Raw genomic sequence first — 25822 nt, 5'->3', positions numbered from 1 at the left:
ACCAAATCTCCTGCCTACTAGGAAAAAGGACCTGCCTCTTATTTCTAGGCCCAGGGCAGAGCAGGGACTTGATCCCCTTAAAGGCCCAGCTCATCCTTTCACCTTCTCTTCTCATGTCCGGCATCACTATAGAGAACACCAAGTTCCCCCACCCCACTGTCCAGCAAAAGATTTGGGAGGGACATTGGAGAGCCCTTAAAGCAGCCCCCGGCTGTTTCATGTAGCCTTAAAGAAGCCCCTTGGCTCCAACCTACTTCCCTCCTGGCCGCACCCACTTTGCCAAAAATGCGCAGCGCCTGTCTGAGCACAACACTGAGTTCGGGGCAAGAGACCGCAGCAGAGTTACGCTGCAGATCTGGTGTAAATTGCTCTCATTGCCGGAGTGCTTTGACCCTGGGCGTAGCACACAAGCAATCGGGCCCAAGAGGGGTGAAAATAAAAGCAACAATTGCTGGAAAAGCACCACTCCTGGCTGGGGAGGTGGAGACAGAAGATGAGATTCCATTGGCTGCAGCACAGACCTGGGCACTAGGAACCCTTGCACTCTCAATAGGGTTCTGGCACTGGACTCCCTCTACGGCCTTGAACAAATCTCAGTTTTCCCATCTGTAAAATGGGGATCATAAAACTCCCCCTGCCAGCCTCACAGCGGTGTTGTGAGGCATAATTAGTCTGAGGGCCTAATCCTGCATCCTGAGGTCAGCAGCAGGTCTGGGTACCCAAGGAACAATGGACTGGCCTCAAAGTCGTCCAGTGCTTAGAAAATAAGTACTATTATTATTAGCCACGCTAAAGGTTGGAGGCTATGGCCCAGATCCGCAAAGGTATTTAGGCTCCAAGTTAGGAGCCTAAATACCTTGTGGACCTTGGCCCGAATTCACTCCTTGCGGCTCCTTTACTCGTTCCTAAAGTCACTGCGGCTCCTGATAAAGACACCCGTAAATGACCCATCTTAAAATTCATTCTAAGCAGCTGGGTTAGGAACAGTCTCCTAACATCCAGCACAAACAGCCAGAACGGGGCTTTTGTCCTGATCTCTGGATAATATTATGAAAAAAGGGGATTCCACTGTTGGGCATGGTGCCCTTAACTCCCACGGACTTCACCAGGCCGTAGGTGCTCAGCTCCTCGCAGGACCCATCTGATGATAACTAGGTACAGATACTGCTAAACATGCCTCGCCAGGAGAGAGTGAAGGAACTTTTTTCTATTCAAGCTCAACCTCGAGGTTCAATCCCAGAACAAACCTCTCCAATCTGAAATCTCTAGACAGTACTTAGAGATAAGATCATTTGTCTCAGACGGTTGTTTGTAGCTGCCCGGGCTACTCCTCCTTGCAGGTACTTTATAATAAACAATCTTTAGGAATGAGACTAACATATATATAATTTGGAATGAGTCCTGACAAAGGAAAGCGGCAGGAGTTTAATACTGGAGAACACAGAGGGTAGAGGAGAACGCGGTTGGGCGGAGGGTGGGGGGAAAGGATGGAGAGTTCCTTCTGATTCAGCTCAAGGCAAACTTGTCCCTAAACCAAAACTCAAATGACTGAACACAGCTGCTGAGCTTTTGGTACAACTCAGAGGAAGGCCCAAGCTACAAAGATCAGGGCTGTTTTTGTCCAGACTTGTTATAGGTCCAGGGGCAAATCTGGATCTTTATCAAGATCCAAACTTTCCTAAAGCACAAGGGTGTTTGGAGCTGGGGGGATTTGGTTTGGCCCATTATTGCAAGGTGGGTCACAGAAAAAGTCCAGATCTGGGTCTGAATTTGCCCAAAGTTGAGGTTGTTTGGATCTGGGGTTTTGATTTGAACCCAACTCAAGTAAAAATTAATATCCAGTAAGAATCCTCTGTAGCCACCCATCCACCCTTCTCTCTTTTATGCCCAGGCGCGCACTCACACACTTCATTCAATGAGACACTAACCAACGGAGCGCCAGCTCCCCCCAGTCTCTTTCAGAAAAACAGACTGCTCCAATTAGTGCAGATACCAGTTCTGCTCCCTTCCAGCCATTGCCAAAGAAACAGAACAAACCACACAGCACTTGCCAAGATCAAACAAAACTGAAACATCTGACAAGACTTAAGACTCCTTGGTTCTTCCCAGTCAGGTGACTCGGACAGAAGGCAGTGTCAGCTCCTCACTCTATCAAGAAACAACTCAGTCCCTAGCAATGACCTTTCAGGGTTGCAGACAACTACCTGCCCCAGCCAGCAGCTTGGCTGCCGGTCACTTCTTGCTTGGCTGCTGCTAATTTTTCCAACGTGGGACTGGGCAATCTACCAGCATCCATAAATCACACACCAGAACAGTGGTAAACTCTTCTCCTGCAAAAGCTTTTCAACGTGACAAGACTGTTCCCTTCCCCCCCCCCCCACGCTCCTCAGTAATGAACATCTCTGGATGGGCTGGATTCACTCCCATTTCCACCAGCCACGGAGCCAGCCCACGGTTACCAATGAAGAGCTGTTCAACCGCTGACAGCATGGGCGAATGAATTGCCCACTAGACACAGGAGGTGGGATTTCCGCCTGCCCATTGTTTCAGACTGAGACAGTCATCACAAGGCCGGATCGTGTAGCCCTCCACCGGACTATTATTTAGGGTGGCCCCAATCAAAGGATCACAGCCTCTTTACAAAGGCAGTCTCTGCCCCACAGGGCTTACAACCGAAGCATATGATGAGAGACAACAGGTAATGAAAAGCAAACAAATGCGGAGATTGGTGGCGGGAAGAAGCCAAAGGTAAAAGTGAAAGCATTACATCAGTAGTAGTCGCTCCACACTGATGAGTAACGATCCCATAAATCAGTAAGGCATGGTCAGGCTCTCACAATTCTAGTAGCACATTACACAATTAAAACTCAAATGCCTTTGCAAGAAAACCACTGAAAGAAAAGTAAAAAAAAAAAAAAAACCCAACCACATGACTAGGGGCAAATACAATGGAGCAAGAGAACAGTTGTTGCCAATTTAGTAGATAGTTTATGCTCTGGTGAACACGGCATTCAGCTCTCGTAAACAAACCATGCAAAGGTACACACACACCCCTGCTCCCCCCCAAAAGAAGAGATTTTACTAGGTAAAAAGTGACACGAGCAGACCGCAACACCAGCCACAATGATCGTTTCCGATTATAGGAGTGAAAGAAGAAACAAAACTCGCCTATGCAACTTCAAGGGAACTTTAGATCAAGTCAACTGCAAATCTCGCCCACAATGCAGATTCTGTTTTAATAATATTGAACTGTTTCAAAGCACCTTTCAGAAGACAGTGCTGTTGAGATTTCTCAGCCCCTTTCTCCCGTCGGAAAGTCACGTGATTCAAGCTAGATTGGCGGTCTTCTCCAAATTCTCCTATGCCACCCGGAAAAATCTTTCTGCATCCAATGTAATCCTCCAGCACATCAGAGACATCTTAATGTACTCAATATTTCCATCAAACAGATCAGAGCAACGGGTATTTCACAGAACACTCCACCCTGACAGAGATTTCAACCAGGAAGGGAACAAACAGACCAGAACATAGGGATGTGGTTTGTAGCTAGAAATCAACTTCCCTGAATACCAATTTGCAGTCTGGTAGTAACATTGGGCCCCGATTCTATTTCCACTAATGCCAAAGGCAAAATCCTCATTAATTACTATGGGAACAGGATGCTGACCTTGGTTATCATTAATATGCAACAAACTTTTTTTTTTTTTTTTTTTTTAGTTTTCCCTGATTTTGATACTTTTAAAAAAAGGTCTGTTTTATTTCTGAAGCCCTTAGCAATGTCACAAATTATCAACAAGCCTGAATAAAACTGAAGTGGCAAAAAGAATCTCAGCTGTAGGGGGGGAAAGAGCTGCATTTATTCCTGTTAAACAGATTCCCACAGGTAGGAATTTCAAGATTTTATATATATATATTTAAAACAATTGATGTGTTCTTGAGCTACAGTACGATGGGCAGGATATCAGGGATAATAATGAAAGAAAAAGGCTACACAAGTTCCCTATAGACTAGGAAAAGGCAACTTTTGTTCAACATTCAAGGCAAAAAAATAAAAACAAACAAAAAAAACCCACCGCCAGCCAAGAGATTCTGGATTCTGATCTCATTTGTCTGGAGTAACTTAATTGAAGTCAATGGAGTTCCTCCAGATTTACAACGGTGTTAATGAAAGGAGAATTTGGCCCCCCAAGAGCCAGATCCAAAGTTCATTGAAGACAAAGAAAAAAATTCCATTGTCTTCACTGGGTTTTGGATCAGGTCCTAAGCTAGAGCATCTTAAAACCAGGAGCACTTACCACTTGAGGCTTGCTCTTGGTGCTGCTCGGGCTGTGTTCCTCCTGTTGCTTTGGACATCTCAGCAGCTTGGGCTCTGAAGTAGTTGGTGTAGCAGGCGAAGACCTGGGCATATCCACAGTGCCACCAGAAGACAAGTCCCCTGAGTTAAGAGTCAACATGTATTGCTTGGTGACATCCTCCAAGGATGGAGCTTGGAGTACAGGGTAGGATTTGATGGGGAGAGGTGAAGATTCTGGCACAGTTACATGGACGTTTTGACTGAGCGACCCATGAGGCTCAGGTGCTGAGATGGGGAGGAAAGCGGCAGGCTCGCTAGTGTGCCGGACATGCTTGGATGCAGGCCTGGACCTACTCAGGGTAGTAGCAGGAGTTGTGGCAGAGGATGCAGTCTCATGATTCTCCTGGTGAGTCACCCGGTTGGTGCGCTTCTTGGAACTGCGCCTGATGATCCTGGGGGACAGGACTTCTGCCAGCTTGGGGTCAAAGCTATAGCTTTGAGCGGCCTCTCCTGCATTGTTGCCTCCTGCCTTTGCAGGTAGGATGTGCTCAGACTGAGAGCGCAGCTTCTCAACCTCCTGGCCTAGCTCCTCCAGCTCCCCTACCTCGTCCCTTTGCTCAGAGAGGATGGGTTCACTGCTGGAAGGCGGGATGGTCTGGTCCATCTCACTGATTGGCTCGCTGGGGCCCTCAAAGCCTGCGCTGGCCAACTCACTGCGACGGCTGGGGTCGCTGAACGATTTCTTCTTGACTGTCTTACCATTTCCCCGCTCGTCGATCACCTTGTCCATGGCGCCGGGCTGGCTAACAATGTTCTGGATCACCGTGTTGTAATCCTTGACTCCATCGCTACAGACGGACAGGTCGCTGGCAGCGCTGCCGGTGCACTCGGACAGAGCCATGGCCAAAGACTCTGGGACACCGGCCTTGGAATTCAGGGACCCTAGGAGATTACTGTCCACTGAGAAGTTCTCGGTCTCTTCTGTGATCGAGCACCTCCTGTGGGGCATGGGGTCGCTTAGGGATCTGTAGGCTTCGCCACTGGATTCCCCGTTGCTGGAATCAGACCAGTTGTTGCCAACAGAGGGAAACTTCCTTCGGCGCCGCAGAGTGCTTGGGGTGGAAGGTGCCTCTAGGGACCCTTGGGCCATGGCTTTACCAGGAAGGGCGTCATCAACAGCAGCACCCTCATGGTTCGTTCTAGCTGCGAGCCCAGGGAGAGGAATATCTTTACTGTTCATTCGATCAGTGTCACCCTCCCCTAGGCCGGCGTTGGCTGGTGTCCACGCTGCGACAGCCTGACGGAGATCCCCATAAGCAGCGTTGGTGGGACCCATCTCAGGCTCCGTCACGATGCCTTCATCGGTCATGCTAGACTCATGACCCGAGAGCTCCTCCATGGACTTCCCACAGGAGAGGTTTTCTTCAGACTCTTCTTTCTTCAGACACTGCTTGTGCTCTTTGCTACTCAGAAGGGCCGCATCGGCTTCCTTCTGGTTCTCTGTAAACTCCCCGCCACTTTTCACACCTGCGCGGTCCTTCTGATCTGACACAAAGCCGTAGTCGTGCTGGGAGCCGATCCGACTTATCTTCTCAAAGACTTGCCGTGCTTCCTGAATATACTGATCCTGGATAACGACCGGGAGCCCGTCAACGTCCTCTCTCTGGCCAGCATCACCGTCCGAAACCACGCTGTCATGGTCGCTGCTGCTGGCCAGGAGAAGCTCCGAGGAGCTTTGCTTCATGGAGCTCTGGAGGAAGAGTCTGCGTGGCGCCGGTTTGTCAGAATAGGTGAATGACTTGGCCCGGCGTAAGGTTGCGGTGAGGTCTTTGAGAGTTGGGCGGACGCCTAGTGCCCACCGGTTTGGGGTTTGTGCCACACTTCGGCCTCTGCCTCCCAGCTGGTGCCCAGCTGGGCTCTGGTAGTTCTCACTCCTGCCACTGCTGAAGGCCCCTTCCTCTTGATCACTGACCCCGCCACCTTTCTTCCTCACCTTCAGCTCGGAGAGATCCGATTTCAGGAAGCTGAGGAGAGTCAGAGTCTCCGTGGCTATGTCAGGATTGGACATGGACTTCCTGTGCTTGGCTCGCTCGGCCTCAGGTCCACTGTGGAGCAGAATCTCACCGGAAAGGTCCTGTTTCACTTTGCCGATGCCCATGGGCAGCTTAGGACGCACCCGGACCTGCTGCTGAAGCCTGGTGAGGCTGTCGCTTTGGCTGAAGCTGGGAGATCTGTACATGCCGAGGCCCCCCTGGAAGCTCCGGCTTTGGCTGGGCCAGCAGGGCCCAAAGTGGTCCTCTTCCTTCAGCGTCTCAGTGCTCGAGTACCTGCTGCTGCTTCTCGACCCGCAAGGGCTTGGCCCGAAAGGCGGGATGTTCACTTTGGAGACGCGGGAGACCAGGGGTACAGGTGGCGCTGTGGCCAGCGGGAAGTGAGCAGTGGACACGCCTTCTGACATGCCCCTCATGTACTGCCGGTGCCCTTCGGCGCTGCCCACTGCCTTGGCTTCACCCAGCAGGGCGGCAAAGGTGTTCCCACTGTTGCAATCTGCTGCTACCAGCCTCTTTGCCACCGAGGGCGGCTTGGCTCCATCGTTCGTAGGAAGAGGCAGGTGTGCCAGGACCTCATGAGTCCGGGGGGGCCGCCCTGGCACGGCCTCCATTCCCGCTAGCCCGTCACTGTCGGACTCATGGTCCCAAAGGCCCAGGTCTTTCTTTTTCTTCCGGACAGAGCGTTTCCTGGGGGTCACTAACTGGTTCCCCTCCTCCTCACTCCCCGAGGACCTCTCCAGGGACCTGGGCCTGCCCCCGCAGGGGCCATGCTTGCTGTTGGCGCTGCCAGGGAAGGGGAAGCTGTGAGCGGGCAGCAATTCCTGGGGGCTGGAGCTCTCTTCTTGGAGGAGGTTGCAGCCAGCAGAGGAGGTGGTGGAGGGCGGGGGGGCAGCCTGTGGTTTGGAAGAACTATGCCAGGAATGTAAACTATCCCAAGGCGGCTGGTGCTGGTGCTGGTGCTGCCGCCTGGCCTCCCCGCCGGACGGAGCGCAGGGCAGCGGGTGCGCTCGCAGCAGGCCGGGGTAGGGAATGCAGCTGCGGGGCGGCGGGGGAGGAGGGGGCTGCTTGGGGCCGGCGCGGAGCCGCTCCTCCTCCCTCCTGGCCGGAGCGGGGGCGCTGCTGGGGAGCGGGGGGCTGTCCGTGCCCGGCCGGGGCGCCCCGAGCCCCGCCGGGGGAGTCCCCGCGGCGGCCGAGCTGCCGGCTCCGTGCAGGGAGCGGGCCCCACCTTCCTCCTCCGGGGCCCGGCCGGGGGGCTGCCGCCGAAAGCTCTCCCCGAAGAGTTTGCGCATCTCGGTGACGCTGGGCCAGAGCCCCCCCGGCTCCAGTCCGGCCTCCCCCGCCTTGGGGGGCTCGCTCAGCCCCTGGCCGCGCTGCTGCCCCCCGCCCTCCTCATCGGGCGGCGGCCGAGCCTCCCTCTTCCCGGGCTGGGGCGGGCAGCAGGTGGCCCCGTCCTCGTCCGGCTCCTCCTCGCTCTGGGAGCTGCGGGGGGCTGGCGGGGGAGCCGCCCCGGCGGCGGCGTCGAAGCGCTGGGAGAGCTGGCGGACGGAGGGGGACAGGCTCCGCAGGGCTCTGCCCCGGAGCTCCGGGGAGGGGCAGGCGGCGGCCGAGAGCTTGGAAACTTTCCTGGAGAGGCCGCTGGAGGCGGCTCTGGAGGGCGATCGCCGGCGGCGCTGCGGCGAGTCCTGCTGCTGCTGCGCCCTGGCGCCGGGGGGCTGGCACTGGCAGGGCGGCTGCCGGGCTCCTTCCCCCTCCGCCGCTGCCTCCAGCCACCGCTCCAGCCGCTTGAAGGAGACGCTCCGGCAGAGGGGAGCTGTCCCCTCGGCCTCCCCCTCCGCCATTGTATATACACACCGCGCTCAGCCCACCCACCCCCTTCTCTCGGCCTCCCCCCCTTCCTCTCCTCCCCTGTGCTCCAGCCCTAAACCCGCTCCGGCGAGCAGTCCGGCCCCTGCACGCCGCCCTCCGCCATCCAGGGTCCCCGCGGCGCTGCGAAGTTGGAGGCAACTTCCACTTCCCACGGCAAATCCGGGGGGTGGGGGGATTGCAAACGCGCCCTTCCCCAAAGCCCCGGATCGCGGCGTGATCCCTTTCCCCCTTTGCTCCGGTTCCGAGGTGATTCCCAGGCAGCTCGAAGGGGTGGGTTTTCTTTGGGGGGGGGGAGCAGGCGGCAAACTTCAGTGGCACTTTCCCCGCTGCAGCGGCCGATCCATGTCGGTGAAAGGAAGTGGCCCCCTTTCCAATCCGACTTCATCCCCTGTACCCAGCCGCCGCACCGACATCTCCCCGCCGCACGAAATCCGAAGGCATCTCTTGATCAGACGCCAAAGCGGCCCACTTGCCTTGCCACATGGAGACAAGCCCTCATCCCTTCTTTTTTCAATTATTATTTTTTGGCTTAAATTTCTTCCTCCCTTTATTTTGTTCTGTTGCAGGCAAATAAACTTTCCTTAAGAGGCGTGGTTTCTTGAAATGAGGGGGTGGTCTCTGAAGGAAAGTCTGGGAACAAGGCTTGAGTAATTTTACCAGAAAAAGAACATGAGGAGAGAGGAAATACGGTAACGATGAATTCCTATGAGTCCCCGGTATGCCTTTTATTTTCCAGTGTGTTCACATGTTAAATCTTTTGGTTCTGCTTTGGCTACAGATCTCATACTTTTTAAATATATACTAAATGTGTTTAGACTGGAGATCAAATCTCCCCTGCCCCTTTTTTTTAACTTCCCTCTGAGCCTTTCAGGAAGACAGGGCAAGAATTTAAATATTTTAAGGCCTTTTACTTGTTTTGAAGGGGTGGATTTCCCCTAAGCATAAAAACAATCACAAGGCACGAGGTCTTGGGTTCCTATCTTCTGTGGATTTCAGTGCCCGGAGAGGCAGCTGAGAAAGCAGTGACTTTTCAGATTTGGAAACGCTGATAACATTTTTCTGCCAAGTTTTCCAGTGCAGGGAAGAACCAGGGACATTGACAGTTTCATGATGTCCCCCTCCCCCTTTTTAATCAACAATGAACTCTGCCAGTGCCTTTTTAAAAGGGGTTTTTCATACATACACAGTCAGCTTTTCAGGGCCTGGAATAGCTTTTGCTATATAATTGTACACCCCTGCCCCCAGTCTGGAATGCTGCTGCTGGGTATTACCACAATGCAAATGAATATTCATAGTACTAATAGCTCCATAATTGACTTAGATTGTGAGTTCTTTGGGGGTGGGGGACTGTCTTTTTTTTTTTTTTTTGGTTGTACAGCGCCTAGCACAGTGGGGTGGCTGGCACTCATAGGTGTTACTACAAGACAAATAATAACAATGTCTCTAGCTAAAAGACACCAAAATCATGGCCAAGATTTTGAAAAAAGGTGCCTGAAGTTGGGCTCCTAAATCCATACATAGGCACTGTTTTTCTCCGACAGCACCTAACACGGAGGCCTTCAGCAGCACCCATTGACTACAATAATTAGGATTCGGTCTGTACAGTTTATTTTATTCCTTTTTTGGTTGGTTGGTTGGTACACAAGTTCCCTCTGGGCTTGGACTTCCCCTCGAAGTGAACAGGGAAATTCTCATGGGTCGCCCCGGCTGAAATGCTGTGAGCTGAGACTGGAAAACGGGTAGCATCAGTGAATTGCTGTGGGGCAGAGGAAGGCTCGTCCGGGTGGGGAGAGATACAAAGGAAGAAGGTCTTGCATCATGGCTAAAGGACCTAGAGGAGGCCAGGGTAGATGACTAGAAAAGGGATAGGGAAGCAAAAGGAGAGGCCCCTGGTTCCATCCCCTGCTACAGCCTCCCCATTCTGGTGACATTAAAGGCCTGATAATGTTATGGAATTCACTGTTGCTGGGGAATCCTTTGCATAATCCGTCTCCTTGCTCCCAGGATCCAGTGAAGAGTTCCCTTCAAGGTCATGATCTGCATAGCAGGAAGGTGATGGAGCAGGGGTGGGCCACAGGATCCCACAAACTGAGCCCAATTTGCAGCTGTCTTATTTGCTCAGCCGAGCACCGCTCCTGATAGCCAAATGGAAATTGCTTGGTGCTCCCGTTCCCCAGAATTAAAAGCCTGCGAGCTAACAGATTGTATGATTAAATATGTTACAGGAGTGCCAAGGGGCCACAGCGGAGATCAGGGCCCCATTCTGCTAGGCACTGTACAGACACATGGTAAGAGACCACTCTGTCCTCACTGGTCTGTTTTAAGAAGAGGTCAGCCCTGGGGCTGCACTTACGCCGCTAACCCAGCCAGCCAGTGGGCCGTGCTGTGGCCCCCACAACATTGCGTGGAGAGGTGGTGAGGGAGGCAGAATTCACGCCCCTCATTCCTGGAGCCCTGACATGCTGCAGGTTGGGCTGCTGGATGGAGATGGACCAGAAGGAAAACAGGAAATGGGCAAGAGGCCTGAGTAACCTGCTAGAGGGACACAAACCAATTACATCTTCATTCTGTGCAGGGCTTTGGTTTCTCTATTAAAGTTAGTTCTCGACACTATAGATTTTTTTATCAGGACTCTTTCCAAACCTGACAGTGTTGCACCCCCTACTGGACATTGGGAAAGATGACTGCTTCTACACTAGAACCCACTTCATCAGCTGCAGTGGGTTCTACCCCTCAAAAGCTTGTGCCCAAATACATTTGTTAGTCTCTAAGGTGCCACAAGGACTCCTTGTTTTTGCTGATACAGACTAACACGGCTGCTACTCTGAAACCTGCTTCTACACCGGCAGTGTCAGATCTTAGGTAGTGTTTCTTTCACTTAGAAAGTATGTGGGAAAGTGAGTTAGGTTTTCACTGTCAGGGTCCCTCCCCCCCCCTTTGTTGTTGTTGTTCTAAGTATTTTAGCTAATTCTGCTTAATCTTTTCTCCAACCCCATGAATCTTTGGAGTGGCTCAAACCTGCTCCCATTAAAGTCAATGGTAATTGTGGTGCTGACTACAACACAAGTAGAGGGAGTGTGGTCTATGGTTGGCAGGACTCCTGGGCTCCCTAGTCCTGGCTCTGTCACTAACCCAGGGCCTGATCCTGGACCCCTTATTCGGAAGTGGTGTCTGTACTCCTGGGAACAGTCCCATAGATGTCAATTACTCTGTTAGAGGCAAGTATTTGCATGCCCCTAATCTCAGTGCTTTGCCACAACAAAGTGGATGCTCCTGTTCACGGGACAACACAAGTGCAATGTAATCAGAGTGCACCTCTGTGTTTGGTGCCCCTCGCATTTTCTCCTTCCAGCTCATGAGAGGCAAATGAAACCTTTGAAGAGAGGTTTCCTATGAAGATTGCTCCTTTAAAAAAAAAAATGCTGTGTGAGCTGTGCTTTAGTTACATTTTAACCAGCAAAAGCCAGCAGGATAGAAAACCCATCAGAAAGCCTGGGGTAGGTTACTACAGCCCTGGTCCATTCTCATCCAGCCTTTAATCAGTAACTCATTGAGTGTTTGTGCCATGCACCATTAAGAACTAGTTATAATGGATAATTGGGACCCTTTGTGCTTGTTCAATTCTCTGGCACTTTCTAAAAAAGGTTTGCTGGAGAGTCATGTGGAGCCAGTTGGTGATGTACCTTAGAGTTGGACCAAGGGGTTACTGAACAGAAACCTAAGGTACCTGTGGCTCCAGTACTGCTCCGTATTCCTAACCCGGTATTGGAACTGGACAAATTTCCACAAGAGTTCAAAAGCACCGTATGTGTTTTAGACAGCAGTGTAGTCATGCAACACTGCCCAACTCACCGCTGCTAATGATGGTGCATAGAAAATCACTAGCAGCAATCCAAATTTGTTCTTGTGGAATAGTATTAAGGATTATACCCTTTTGTAGGCTGCCACTGCTAGGGGGTGACATTCACTTCCATCCCAAGCAGGCCTGACGTTCTGTCTGGAAGAGGGCAGAGGCTGGACATTGTGGGAGAAGATGGGCAGACTCTCATACTGAGATGTGTAGGGCTAGATGATTCCCTGCCTGCTGTTAGTCACCGAGGAGCTTCTGAAATACACATCCCCTCCACAGGAATGAACCCCGTTTGAAGCACTCTGCTGTTATATCACAGGTTCTTCTTTCCCCCGTATGCCTGAACAAATAAGGTTCTCTTCAATAAGTTTCCTCCAGCCCCTGTTTGTGTGCAAGTCTGCTACCAAATGTAGCATTCCTTCTGGGCAAATGGTTGGGTCCAGGGATCTGTGGTGGGAAGTGGAGCCTTTCACCTCCAAGCTCAGGGTGCAGATTGTGCCCAAGGAGCAGGAATTATTTCTATATTCCTGGCAGTTTCCACCACCCACAGAGAGACCGACCTGGTGGCTGCCCCCAGGAGCTTACACTCTCACAACAGGACCACCCAGAGGGCAATGGTTGGGTAGGAGGCATGTGGGAGAACCCACTGGTGAAGTGACCAACCAAGAGGGGACCCATGAAAGAAGCGGGTTTGACAAAGATTAGAGAAAGGGGAGAGAAGGTGCTTAGCAAACAGGGATGGGGCCCAGGCCAGGAGTCCATAGCTGCAGGCTGTGGAGAGAGGCCAAGGAATGCACAAGTAGCGGGGACTAGCCTAGCTCCTTCCACCTGGGCTGATGCATATGGCAGGGCTGTGTCTGTGTGTGCGTGTGGGGGGGAGCTCTCTGGTCTGTGGGAAAAACAGGCCGTCACCCTCAGGGGCTCTCGCTCCCATCAGGCTCAAATCCATTTAGTCAGACCTTCAAAATCACCCGCCCTTCTCTGAAACCCGGGCTATGCGTCAAAGTTTCAGCAGCATAGCTGTGGCAGTTAGGAAAGGGGGGGGAAATCCCCCCTAACCATCAGAGCTGGGCCAGCACAAGTCCCAGTGTAGATGCACTTTATTGGCAAAAAGGCCTGTTGCCGTAGAGCAGCTTTCGCTCAGGAAATTGGTATAAGCTACACCTGCAGCAGAACTCTTGCCAGTACAAGCAGCGTCTCCAGTCGGAGGATTTGCTACTGAATCAGAACAGATAGCGTGGACCAGGCCTTAGCTGTTGTCCTGTATGGACAAACCCAGCTCTTACACTTGCTCTTCTAAAGCAATAAAAAATGAAACCAACTAGGCTTTCAGCGTTAAACTCAGCACTCGATCCAGCCTCTCCCTGGGCAGCCATCAACCCCAGGGCTTCCGGGGTGCACAAGGACATTCCTCTCCCAGACCCCAGGGAAGACATTCAGCCCAAAAAGGACCCCATAGCCAGTGTCAGCTATTTTGTCAATAGTGAAATAAGTCGGTGGCTTCCTAGTTCTGTGTCATGGCCATTCAGAACATCACAGCAGCAGAGGGCATTGAATTCAAAAGCACAGGCCTCCTACTACAGGAGCTGAAGGGGAAGCGCCATTCGCTACAGCAGTATAAGGCTTATGACATGCAGTTAAGTAGTTCTAATTCTGTCCAGCAGAGGGCCCGGGCACACAGACACTGAAATATCTTAATGTGCACCTCTACTCTGAAGGGGTAACAATGGCATTGAGAGGCTCCATGCTTCTGGCCTGTCTCAGAGACTCCAGACCAAACGGGCTAAGATCATAACTACAGATTGTTTTTTTTCTCTAAAGGCCAGTGCCACAAACTCATACTGGGATCTGAGAGCCAAGCTGATTCCCCGCCATGCCAACCTTCTGCTGAATGATCATTTAGAATGCAGATTCTGGCCTCACTGACCCCAGTGCAACCTCATTGTCTTTTACAATGGGGGAAGCCTGCTCAAACTCCCTTTGACTTCAGTGACAGAACACTTGGGACCACAGGTTCTTTAAAAGCTTCGGTTCCGTGTGGAGATCATAGAAACTGGAGATCTTTTTTTGTGTGTGTGCAAGAGAAGCCGGTTTGCTCTAACGTCTTTGCCCCAAATCCCCCCTCCAGCCCCACTATTATGGACCATGCTGTTAATCTCTGCTGTGTACTGTCTTCTGTGCTAGAAGTGGCTGCATTTCAGTGATGTACAGTATGTGAAATATCTCCACTCTGCTTTATCAGTCCCTTAGAGGGGGCATGGAAGCCTCTTCGATGCTATCAAAAATGAAAACAACGCTTTCAACTGTTCTTCAGCTAGATTGCTGAGTCTCGGCACCATCTCTGCCGTCCATGGCCCCTTTCCTTGGAGAACATCAGAGAGCATCAACAGAACCACACTGAGACCGACATACAGGAACCTCCATTTTATTTCCATTAGTCATTCTGAAAGGACAATACAATAATTTATCTTCATCTCAATGCTACAAAATTATGTCTGAGAGAGAGGTGGTAAAACAGGGCCCTGCCAGCAGCACGGGGCCAGCAGCACCACCAAGCACAACCCAGTCACTGGACGGCCGATACATGCACGGCACGTGCACTGGACAGCTCACCATCAACACAAGGGACGAACTGATCAAAGACGCATGATCAAAACCACACCCCACTAGCTGCACGTGCTTCCCAAGATGGGGCAGTGTGAGCATAGAATGCCGCGAGCGACCCACATCTGTCCGTCTCAGGCTGTGATGCCATTGTCACAAGCAGCAGTGCTATCAGGCCTGGCAAGGAAAAGAGGGCAGCACCTACAGTTGCTGGGGGTACGGGACCATCACCTTGCAGAAGCAGAGATGAGCCCAAATGGACAGGGTTCGAAGTGTGCGGCTTGGGCCCATCTCCAACAGGGACAGACCCATCTAAGCTGGTACATTGTCTCCGACCAGATGCTTCAGAGGAAGGCTACAATCCCCATAATGCATCTGTGATGCCCCTAAGGTTGCGAGCGGCGTGGACTATCCGCCACCGTCCGTAAAATAGCCCTTCAGTCCGGGGCAGTGTGGCCTAGCAGCCAGAGTCCCCTTTACCTCAAGAAGACGCGGCCTGATGGCAGGAGTCTATAACATGGCCCTTGGCTACAAGGCAGTGGGGCCTACCGGCCAAAGTCCAGAAAGCAAGCCTCGGGTGGAGGGTAGCATGGCCTACCAGCCAGAGTCTATGGCGTCCCCTTTACCTCAAGGAGACGTGGCCTGATGGCAGGAGTCTATAACATGGCCCTTGGCTACAGGGCAGTAGGGCCTATCGGCCAGAGTCCAGGAAGCAACCCTCGGGTGGAGAGTAGCATGGCCTAGCGGCCAGAGTCTTTATCATTGTGGTGCGACAGCCCCAGTAGGGGGGCCCCGACCCGGGGCCCTAACAGTAGCGTAATGATTTGCCACCAACTCAGCGGGGGGTTCCGACCAAAACACACTGAGTTTCCCCGGGGGGGGGAAGGGGGAGGTAGCACTCTGCCACCCTCCTGGGGTCACTTCCTACTAGGCTTTCCGTTGGGGTCTCCCAGGAGTCGTCGGGTCCTTGGTAGTCGGCGGATTCGGTCGTCTCCTGGGTCTCCTCCAATTGCCGGGGCGAAGGCGAGCCGTGGACGGCGTCTCTTCCCGGTGCAGTCAGCGGCCGTGGCTGGTCCGCCGCAGGAGCTCCCCCGGCAGCTCTTTCTCCTACAGGCTCCAGCCCAGAATGAGCTGGTCTCCCTCCCTTTATACTCCTGTAGCACTTGGCGCATGCCCAGTCTGCCCGGGGAGGCGGGACTTCCGCTGCCAGTCCCTGGGGCTTAACTCCTTCCGGGTTAAGGCAGGGTAGTCAGGCCCCGCCACAGCATCTCATTGTTCTCTATCCAAAGCCCATTACATTCAGTGTAAAGATTCCCAAAGGGTTGTGGATCAGGCGCTGTACTTTGTGGGGGACTTCTTCTTACAATCCAGATCAGAACTTCCTGGCTCAGGCCTTAACTCTAGTCTGGGTCTACCTGAAGCTCTCCTGATCTTTCTGGCTCATCCTCAGGCAGGATCAGCTATTACTAGCAGAAAGGAAAATCCTGACACTGGTTTTTATTTAAAAAATAAGTGCCTAGCAGTTGGGAAAAAACAACAGAGAGAAAATTACCCCAGAGGACGGGACTGTGGAAGCAGGGTCTGCAGTCGGAGTCAGGATTTGTTGTTCTTTTCTGTCTGGGGAACGGAACAATGCAAAGCAGAGCATGGAAAATAAATCCACCCTTACACAACTGGGGGAGGGGAACCCTACAGGGATCTGTTTAAAATTTTAAAGGCCTGTTCATTCTTCCTCCTTCCCACATAGTTGGTCACCCACATTTCTCCCTCCTCTTCCCCACTCCACCCCTCACTTCCTCCTCACAGCGACAAGCAAGATTTTCCCCCTCTATACACCCTGGTCATTGTTTGGTGCCCTGTCCTGGGAGGACAGAGGAACATAGAGTTTGTACAGCTTCAGTCATGGCATGTTACATTGCTCAGTTCTGGATACCTTGTGTTTGATCTTCCCCTTCTGAAAGGAGGGGGTTTGGTTATGCTCAAACAGTGAAAGCAGGCAGGGGTGAGAACTGGATTTCCTGTCCTCGGCTCAGGGGCAGGGAGAGCGGGTGTTACATTGCAGGGTGCTGTTGCATGCCAGACTGGCACAATATGATATATTTACATAACATAATTCATTGTGAGGTTTACTTAAGCCCATTCGGAACTGTGGCCACTCTTAACTTTACAGTGGCTAGAACCTTTTAAAACAGGTAAGCCAAGCCTAAGTTACATGAGACCTGATCCAGATCTCCCATACACCACTTTTAGACTCTACCCACTTTGTACCCACTCCTGATTTTCATCTGTGACAATGAGAGTGAATTCGGCCCAGAACGTCTGGGTTCAGAAAAGTCCAGTTACTATTTGCTGCACTGACTATGAAGCAGCTAAAGGGACTGGGGCAAGTCAGGGATCCAAACCAACAGCGTGAGTCCTCAGCCCAGACTTAGTTTCTAGTAACAAATGCAGTCTGCTGGTCATTTCGTCCCTAGAGTTAATTTAGGGCAGTGGGTTTCAACCTGCGGTCCACAGACCCCTGAGGGTCTGCAGACTACGTCAGAGTTTTCCAAAGGAGTCCGCACCTCCATTTGAAATTTTTTTAGGGCTCTGCAAATGAAAAAAGGTTGAAACCCCTAATTTAGTGGAGTAAAAGCCAGCCAGCCAGCCCACAAATTCAATTGAACCCCTGTCCCAGGGCAGTGCTATGAGCTATTCACTGCTCTGAAGGGCTCCCTGGGACCATAGAGTTCAGAGGACATTTGTAAATAAAGACATGGACAAAGGGAAATCCTGTCTGTAAATTCTAAACGGACACCCGGCTACGTGTCTATGATCCTTCTTTTCAGGCATCTCTGCTGGGCCTTCTCCTCAAAGCCCAAATCCAGGCCTAGAGTCATCAGGGACAACTAGTTAGCTAGAGAAGAAGACTGCAGGGCTCTCAATCTGTCTGGGTGTCCCTCGAAGTGCAGGATCCCTGCTGAGTCATGAGTCAGGGATGGGAACAGCCACCCGCCTGGCTGAGAGCTCTTTGTGTTTAGACTAGCACCAGGTCCAATCAGCACTAGGATTCAGTCTGTTACCCTCCAGTTTTTAAGCCCTCAGCCCTTTTCAGCTCTTTGATCCACGCGAATTTCCGAATGACCCGTGGGACAGCACGGGCCTTCAGCTAGTTATCGTCCTTGGTCCGACAGCCGTGCTTAGGAGCCTTAGTCAAGATCAGCGCCCCACTGTGCGAGGCGCTTTATAAAGGCACTAGTGAGATTCGCTCCCTGCCCCCAGGCACTTCCAGTCTAAACAGAGAAGACGGCCAAAGGGTGGGAGAGGAAACAGAAGCACAGAGAGATGAAGTGACTGGCTCAAGGTCATGCAGCTGGTCAGTAGCAGAGCTGGGACTGGAGGCCAGCTCTCCGGAGTCCCAGTGCAGATTCCTATCTACGAGAGCAGTGATACTCAGACTGAGGCTGGGGAGCCACAAGTGGCTCTTTTCTGCGGCTCTTTGCAGCGCATGATATTAAAACCCCGGGTGATTTAATTATTAACCAATCTAAGTTATTAACCAATCAGGAAGCTTTTACTATGTTATTAACCAATTGTAGACTACTTGGTCAGCCATTTTGCTGTGAGAATAATTATATAGATATAAAAATAATCAATGAAACAACGAATTCACACTCCTGGGGCTCTTGTGGGTACTGTTGATGGCTAATTTGGCTCCTGAACCACTGAAGTCTGAGAATCACTGAACCCAGAGCCATTGAAGCATCTGGGAGTTTTGCCTGCTGATGGACTATGGTGGAAATGGTCCTATTTACTCCAAGCCTGGATTTGGCCCAAATAGAAGGCGCTGCTCTCAAGCCAATGTCGGTCAGGCCCGGTGAGCTCCACCAAGGAGAAGGACGCCTGACAGTCAGTCATTCGATTCCAGAGACAGGGCCACTTTGGGGAGATGCCAGGCTGGGGCAGGTCCCTCCAGGCCAAATAGCTGCGTTAGAACTCTCCCTAGGAGCTTTTCAAATTCCGGAATCCACCAGAAGAAATGTCCCAATCCAAAGCCCATTGAGTCAATGAGAGTTATTCCTACTGATGTCACTGGGCTTTGGGTCAGCCCTAAAGGCACAGGCACCGACTCCATGGGTGCTTTGGGGCTCAAGCAGTGCTGCCGATCAGCTATTCTGCGGCTGGGGGAGGCACTAGCGGGAGGGCGGATAGCAGTGAGCAGGCGGGGGCTTTGGGGGAGGGGTTGGAGCAGAGTCCAGAAGAGGTGGAGCGAGGGTGGGACCTCGGGGGAAGGAGCGGAGTGGGGGTGGAGCACCCCTGGGGAAAATTACAAGTCAGCACCTGTGCCTAATGGTGAATTCTGGACTGTAGATTTACATCTGGGGACGAGCTGGTAACGTTATGGTTACTCCACGCAAAGGCCCTCTACAGCTTCTCAAAACACATGCACCAGATGGTGGTGGTCTAGCCTTTCAGTTCCCCCTAGGCAAGGCCTGATGCGTGTTCAGGGGGAGCTTTAGGTGGGCAAGAACTGGTGGCTCAGATCTAGCGATTGCAGCCGTGGTGTCCAGTGAATGGCTAAGAGTTACAGCGACGGACACTCTGCAGGACTTGTGTGTGTGGATGTGGCTACATGTCACCTGTTGGCTCAGTGGGTGCTTTGCCTTTGACCTTACAACGTCCATAGTACAACTGCTAGTAGAGTCTGTAACCAGGCAGTGGCCTGGTTGGCTTGCCTCCACCACTAACACTTGGTTAGCAACCATGGCAACAGTTCCACCCCTGCCTGAACCCTAGTCCAGCCCGTGGATGCTTTCCTAGAACTACTTTGGCACAACGTTTCCTTTGCAGTGTCCATGGTACCCCCACACCAGGCCTGCATCACTGGCTCGGCCAGGCCTGCTCCCTCCCAGCTATGTGTGTGGTAGGACATCCCAGAAGGCATTGCTACACATGCTGCTGGTGCCAGTCTGGGCAGGCTATCGCTTGCTGAGGCACTATGGGATAGTTTTCCCAGAATGCACTGGTACGGTGCGGTAGGGGTGGATTCACACTATACTATTTATTTGGATTTTGGAAGTCCCCCAAAGTCTCATTCAGGGCCCCACTGTGCAAGGTGCTGTACAAACACAGAAGGCAACACACCCTTTGCCACAAAGGACTACAGTGAAGAGCATTATGCAAATAAGTTATGTGCAGAGCTTCATGAAAAAGAAGCTCCTGTCGGGGAAGTGGGATTATTCTTCAGTGCAAATGACTAGAGTGCTGCTCATGGCGATGGTTGTGGAAGCTCCATCACTGGAGGGCTTTAAGGGCAGGTTAGACAAACACCTGTCAGGAATGGTCGAGTTATTACTTAGTCCGGCCTTGAGTGCAGGGGACTGGACTAGCTGACCACCTGATGTCCCTTCCAGTCCTACACTTCTGGGATTCTATGGTTAGAGAGAGAAGGAGCTGTCAGGGGGATGAGATTGGGAGAGGTGTGAGGACTGGAAGGGAATGGCCACGGGCAGCATATTCACTGCCGTTTGGGGAGGCTGGCCCCCTGCCCTGCCTCTTCTGCCCCAGGCCCTGCCCTGTCCTGTCCGCCCCTTTCGCCCGAGGCCCCTTCTGCCCCCCTGCTCTCACTGGCCGGCCCACTAGCGGAGCCCCGAGCCCTGGCCAGGCCCCGGAGCAGCCCCGAGCCTCAGATAGCCTGCTGGCGCCTTGAGCAGTCTGGAGGAGCCCCGAGCCCCAGCTGGCTGGCTGGGACTGAGTCCTTAACCTGCGCTGCTCAGGGGAGCTCTGAGCCCTGCCGTGGCCCGCCCCAGGGCTGCGACGGGGAGCATTAACAGAGGTTGGAGTCCCCCAGCCTCCATTACCCCCCACCCATGGGAGTGGCGGGTTGGAGAAGAGGAGGGGTAGGTCGGGATAGAGAGGAAGATGAGCACAGCGGGTGCACTGAGACAGAGAAAAGCAAATGGTATCAGTAGAAACCAGGTTAAATTAAGCAGTGTGGGGCTGTATTGGGAACATAGCCAACCCCGGGGAAAAATTAGTGGGTGCTCTGCACCCACCAGCTGCCAAACTCCCCTCCCCGCCCCACCTCACCTCCGCCTCCTTCCCTGAGCGCGCCGCGTCCCCGCTCCTCCACTTACCTCCCAGTGCTTGCCGCCGCCAAACACCTGTTTGGTGGCGTAGCAAGCTCTGGGAGAGAGGGGGGAGGAGCAGGAACATGGCGTGTTCAGGGGAGGAGGCGGGGCCGGGGCGGGAATTTGGGGAAGGAGTCCAAATAGGGGCAGGGAGAGGGTGGGGTTGGGGTGGGGACTTTGGGGAAGGGGTTGAAATGGGGGCAGGGCAGGGGCGGGAGGGGGCGGGGCAGGGGTGGAGTCGGAGTGGGGCCAGGGCAGAGGAGGGTCAAGCACCCACCGGCGCGGGTAGAAGTCAGCGCCTATACCAGGTGTGGCATAAGTGGCATCCACTGGTGTGTGTATGTGTGTGTTACTGGTCCTCTGCTGTGCTGATCTGCAGCGATAGAAGCTACCCACTAGAGGAGCTAGGTTCCTTAGCTCACGCTGTAAGTGCTTATGCTTTCAGCTCTGGAGATCCCTGTTCAACCCCTGGTACATCGGCCAAGAGGGCAGTCGTCCCATAAATAGTTCAGAGGACAATGTCACGGGTGGCTATGACATGATCGTGCTGGTAGATAGATGGCACCTTACTGTTCAGAGTAGTGCCTAGGAGAGGTCTGGCTACTTGTCTCAACACTGATTTCAAATGCGCCCAGCCCGGGAAGATACAGCACCTACTCTTTCCCACTGCGTCAAATTCACCCCCATTGTCAGCAGGTGCAACTCCACCAACTTCAAAGTGATTTAAGTCGAGTGGTGCTCGGTTACCCCAGGGCTGGGTTTGGCCCAGTATGTTGACTCCACCTTTGTTCAGTTAAATTCTTCAACTCTTATTTCATACCCTGCACATACTCAGTGGTTAGTTTCTGCTGCTGATCAAGAACCATCCCAGGCGTAAGCATTGACAGTCATTCCCATCATTTCTTCCACTCCCACCCCCAAATTAAATGTTATTCAGTGATGTGTCACAACAGAGTTGACTTGCTTAAAAAGCCTAGTGCAGCCTGTCATGAGATGTGGCCGCGCAGACGCTAACTCCAGCAGGGACTGAACCTGTCATCTTCAAAAACACAGGTCTCTATTGCATGAGCTAAATTAAGTAGCAGACTTATATCTGGGATCTGCCACTAGAGGGAGACATGCTTCTACACACTAAACCAGTGTATCATAAAAACAGGGCAGTTAGCTTGGAAATTCTTTAAAAATATTCTGGTTTCCAGTTCCTTTTTAAAAGATTAAATTTCCCATGAACTAGATCTTAGCTCAAAATGCTGGAGATGACGTGAGAATGCTTTTCTAACGAGGGTGCACAAAAATACAATACAATAAAATAAAAACACACCAGAGCCCTATTAGATCCAGTCAGGCAACTGGTGAATCTTTAAACAGTAGAAACCAGGACGATCGCATCGTAAGGTGCTCAGATATTACGGCGATGAGAGTTGTAAGATGACCTAGATAGAACTGAATCGGACTGTAGCAGTCAGGTTAGCTTAATGACTGTGTCCTCATTGTTAACAGCCAATAATACTGTAGATGTACTCGCTAGATTTCCCTTTTCCTGCCCTCCCATATGGATCAAGCCTTTTGTAGACTCATGTGGTCCCAAGAGACCTATTGTCTTCTCTAAATTCCCAGGGTAGGTTTTCCTTGCATTAGTAACGCAGCTTTCTGCTTGGGAAACTTGAATTACTGTGGCAAAGCAGTGAAAAAACACTGGCTGGTGGATAAGTTCTAGGGTGACCAGATGTCCCGATTTTATAGGGACAGTCCCGATTTTTGGGTCTTTTTCTTATATATGCTCCTATTACCCCCCACCCCCGTCCCGATTTTTCACACTTGCTGTCTGGTCACCCTAATAAGTTCACCAGATCCCAGTAATTCGTGCACTGGCACGCAGCAGCTGATTCCCCCGTTCCCGAACTGCTCATTCTCAGAGGTGATCTCTATAGGGGACTGACATGGGGAGAGATTTTTGTCCACAAAATCTAGGTAGTTGTAAACCACTGAACTACTTGCTAATAACGGATTTCCCAAATCCACTGGAAACTTCATTCTGAATGAAACACGCTGGGACAAACCCATCTGCGCCGCAACTCCACTGGCGTGGACTGTGGCCCATTGTAATCAGCGGCAGTAGCACAATTCACTGCAAAGCCCCACGTGTGGTTGCTAGGGCTTTGCCAGTCAGAGATCCGTGGCAAGGATCGTCAGTCCACAGAGCGAGCGGCGGTTAATATTGAGCAGCCGCTCCTCCTCATAGGTGACAGCTGCGGTGCACCATAGTAACTGCACTAATACTGCGTTCGGACACCACCTCGCCCAGCCCCAAAGCCTGCTCCCAATTATTTTCACTTTCCTCTTTCCAACTGTACTGTAACCTTTCCCACTCAGGCCATTTGCTGGAATTTTAAGGATAAACTGTTCTTAGCCTGGTCCATCCTCAAAGCACTTTCCGAGCCCTGACCAAGGTGTGAGGCAGGTCAGCATCATTTTACCTATTATTTACAGAGTATTGTTCTCTATTCTGCAGATGGGGAAACTGAGGCACAGAGAGGCCAAATGACCCACCCATGGCCAGAACTGGGAATAGAACTCAGAAGCTCCTGGCTCCCAGCGCTATGCTCAGGACCATCAGTCCTTGCCTCCTGCTCCCGCTCTCCCTGTTGCTGGGTAAAGCAGGGCTGGCTGCGATAAAGCCACAGCCATTCAGTCCTCTGCCTCCGCGCAGCAGAACATCCCCCCTCATTCTCCTTTCCCTGGAGCCTACGATTTGTAGGTGCGGCATGTGTCGTGCCTCCACTTGGAGCTCACTTTGTCCAGCAGGTGGCGCGTGCTCTCCCGGAACTTGCGTTGGGTGAAGTAGAAGAGGATGGGGTCCAGCACGCTGTTCATGCTGGCAAAGGGCCTGGTGCACTTGTAGGCGATGGCGAAGGTTTGCAAGGCCAGGCAGGGCACACCCGCCGAGGAGCGGATGATCAGGTAGATGGTCTTGGTCAGGTGGAAGGGGAAGAAGCTGATGGCGAAGACGATGACCACAATGATGATCATCCGGATGGCCTTGTCCTTCTTTTTGCGCACGGCCAGGCCTATCATCTCATCCTTCTGGCAGAGCAGCTTGGTCATGCAGCAGTAGCACACCAGGATGGAGACAAAGGGGATGAGGAACCCCGTGACCGTCAGCGTCATGCCGTAGGGGAAGTAGCTGGCGGAGCGGTCCGGGGGACTGAGGTCGTAGCATACGGTCCTGTTCCTCTGGATGCCCGTGGAGGCGAAGACGAAGGTGGGCAGGCACTGGGCGATGACGATGACCCACACCCCGCCGCACACCATCCAGGTGAACCTCTTGCCCCTCTTCTTGTGCCAGGACGACAGAGGGTGGCAGATGCCCAGGTAGCGCTGGACGCTGATGCAGGTGAGGAACAAGATGCTGCCATGCAGGTTGCTGTAGAACTGGAAGCGGACGAACTTGCAGGTGAAGTCCCCGAAGGGCCAGTAGTCCTTCTGCGTGTAGTTGTAGATGAGCAGCGGCAGGGAGCACACGTACAGCAGGTCGGCTGTGGCCAGGTTCAGCATGTAGATAGCAGTGCGGGTCAGCACCTTCCTGGAGAGCCAGATCTGCACAATGACGATGAAGTTCAGGGGGAGCCCCACCACAAACACCACGGAGTAGACCAGGGGCAGCAGGATCTGCTTGAACTCCTCATGGAAGGTGCAGGAGTTCGTCGCCGCAGCCACGGTGTAGTTCTCCATCTCCGTGCGGGGCTCGGCCTAGACCTAGCAGGCTTTCTGGACCAGAAGCGCCTGCAAGCAAAACAGAACAGGACAGTCAGGAACTCGTTCCATACCAGGAACCATGCGTCACGTCGATACACCGGCACGCATGATAGCCATGCTGACATCAAACTAGCCCCGGACCAAGGAGCACAAGCACATCACCCCCATCCCCCAAATGACCCCACTGGCCCTTCATTCAGCTCAAGGTCCAGCTCATAGATCTGAGGGCCACCAATATGATCATCTAAGGCTCCTGCATGGCCCAGGCCAGAGGATTTCACCCAGTGACTCCTGCATTGACCTCAGAACTACTCGCGAAGCCAGAGCATAGCGTCTCCTCCCGTCTTGATTTAGTGAGGCTGCTCTCCTGTCCTCCCCCCACCCCTCTCCATGACCACCCAGCCCCCAACTGCACAGAATTGCTCCTCTCGCTTCAATCTCCTTCATGGACCTCGTCTCTTCCCGTTCTGTTCCCCATTCCCCTAGCACCAGCCTCCTCCCCTCCCCTCATGATGTATTAATACCACTCTGGGCCCAGAGACCCCATGCGAGATCACAGCCCCATTGTGCTAGGTGCTGTACACATCCACAGTGAGTCCCTGCACTGAGGCGAAGCCAATGAAAACAGACGAGAGACAAAACATGAGAGCAAGGAAGGGTTAGCCGCCCGTGGGGCTTTGAGACAGACAGAGATTAAATTATTTGCCCAAGGCCACACAGTGAGTGTGTGTCAGAGCCACAAATCAAACCTAGCTATCCTGGATCCCAGTCCAGTGCTTTAACTACACGACAATCCTTCTCCTTCCCATTGCCGCGCTGTCGGTGCAAGTGCCTTCTGCCTTGCAGCTGCTGCCATCTCGCCATGCCTCTAAAAACATGTCTCCATCTCTTTCCCTCCACTGTATTATCCCACTCTCCAAGCAAATTCATTCAAGTGTATAAAGCCCTTAGGGAGAGCTAGATTTTAGACTCTTTGGGAACAGGGACTGTGTCTACCTCTGTGTTCACACAGGGCCTGGTACAGTGGGTGGCTGGTCCCGACCCGGGTCTCTGGGCGCTAGTGTAATATAAACACTCACCTGGCATAAATCAGCAGCAGCATCGCTCCACTGAAGTCAACTGAGCTACAGTCAAGTGAGAACATGGTCCCCAATAAGCAATGGTAAACAGAGCACGTATGGAAGATGTTACCTAGTGTAAAATGGCCCAGAACTGGCGATGGCTCACTTTGTCCCTTTGTCCCAGGAAGTTTGCTGGCTGCTGCTTCCCACAGGCAGGCCATGCCCCCGGA

General features: G+C 52.5%; 2 protein-coding genes and 1 long non-coding RNA gene across 13 annotated transcripts in view; 1 reads left to right on the top strand and 2 right to left on the bottom strand.

The window, feature by feature from the left end:
- Nucleotides 1–8789, bottom strand: part of ARHGEF17 (Rho guanine nucleotide exchange factor 17) — a 256033-nt gene extending 247244 nt beyond the window's left edge. For both annotated transcript variants that reach the window (XM_042850529.2, XM_042850534.2), the window contains exon 1: nt 4296–8789. In XM_042850529.2, coding sequence (XP_042706463.2) covers nt 4296–8183 — 3888 coding nt within the window. In that variant the 5' untranslated portion in view covers nt 8184–8789. The remainder of the gene's footprint in view (nt 1–4295) is intronic.
- Nucleotides 7292–17253, top strand: LOC122173736 (uncharacterized). Its single transcript, XR_006174473.2, has 3 exons — nt 7292–7367; nt 8778–8927; nt 13883–17253. It is a non-coding gene; the product is annotated as an uncharacterized LOC122173736 (long non-coding RNA).
- P2RY6 (pyrimidinergic receptor P2Y6) overlaps nt 14471–25822 on the bottom strand; it is an 87726-nt gene continuing 76374 nt past the window's right edge. For all 10 annotated transcript variants that reach the window (XM_065581780.1, XM_005310702.5, XM_065581781.1 and 7 more), the window contains exon 2: nt 14471–24558. In XM_065581780.1, coding sequence (XP_065437852.1) covers nt 23521–24507 — 987 coding nt within the window. In that variant the 5' untranslated portion in view covers nt 24508–24558 and the 3' untranslated portion in view covers nt 14471–23520. The remainder of the gene's footprint in view (nt 24559–25822) is intronic.

This window comes from Chrysemys picta, chromosome 1 (assembly GCF_011386835.1).
Source record: "Chrysemys picta bellii isolate R12L10 chromosome 1, ASM1138683v2, whole genome shotgun sequence".
Taxonomy (NCBI): Eukaryota; Metazoa; Chordata; order Testudines; family Emydidae; genus Chrysemys; species Chrysemys picta.
The sequence above is the reverse complement of the archived record's forward strand: the minus strand, read 5'-3'. Positions and strand labels throughout refer to the sequence as shown.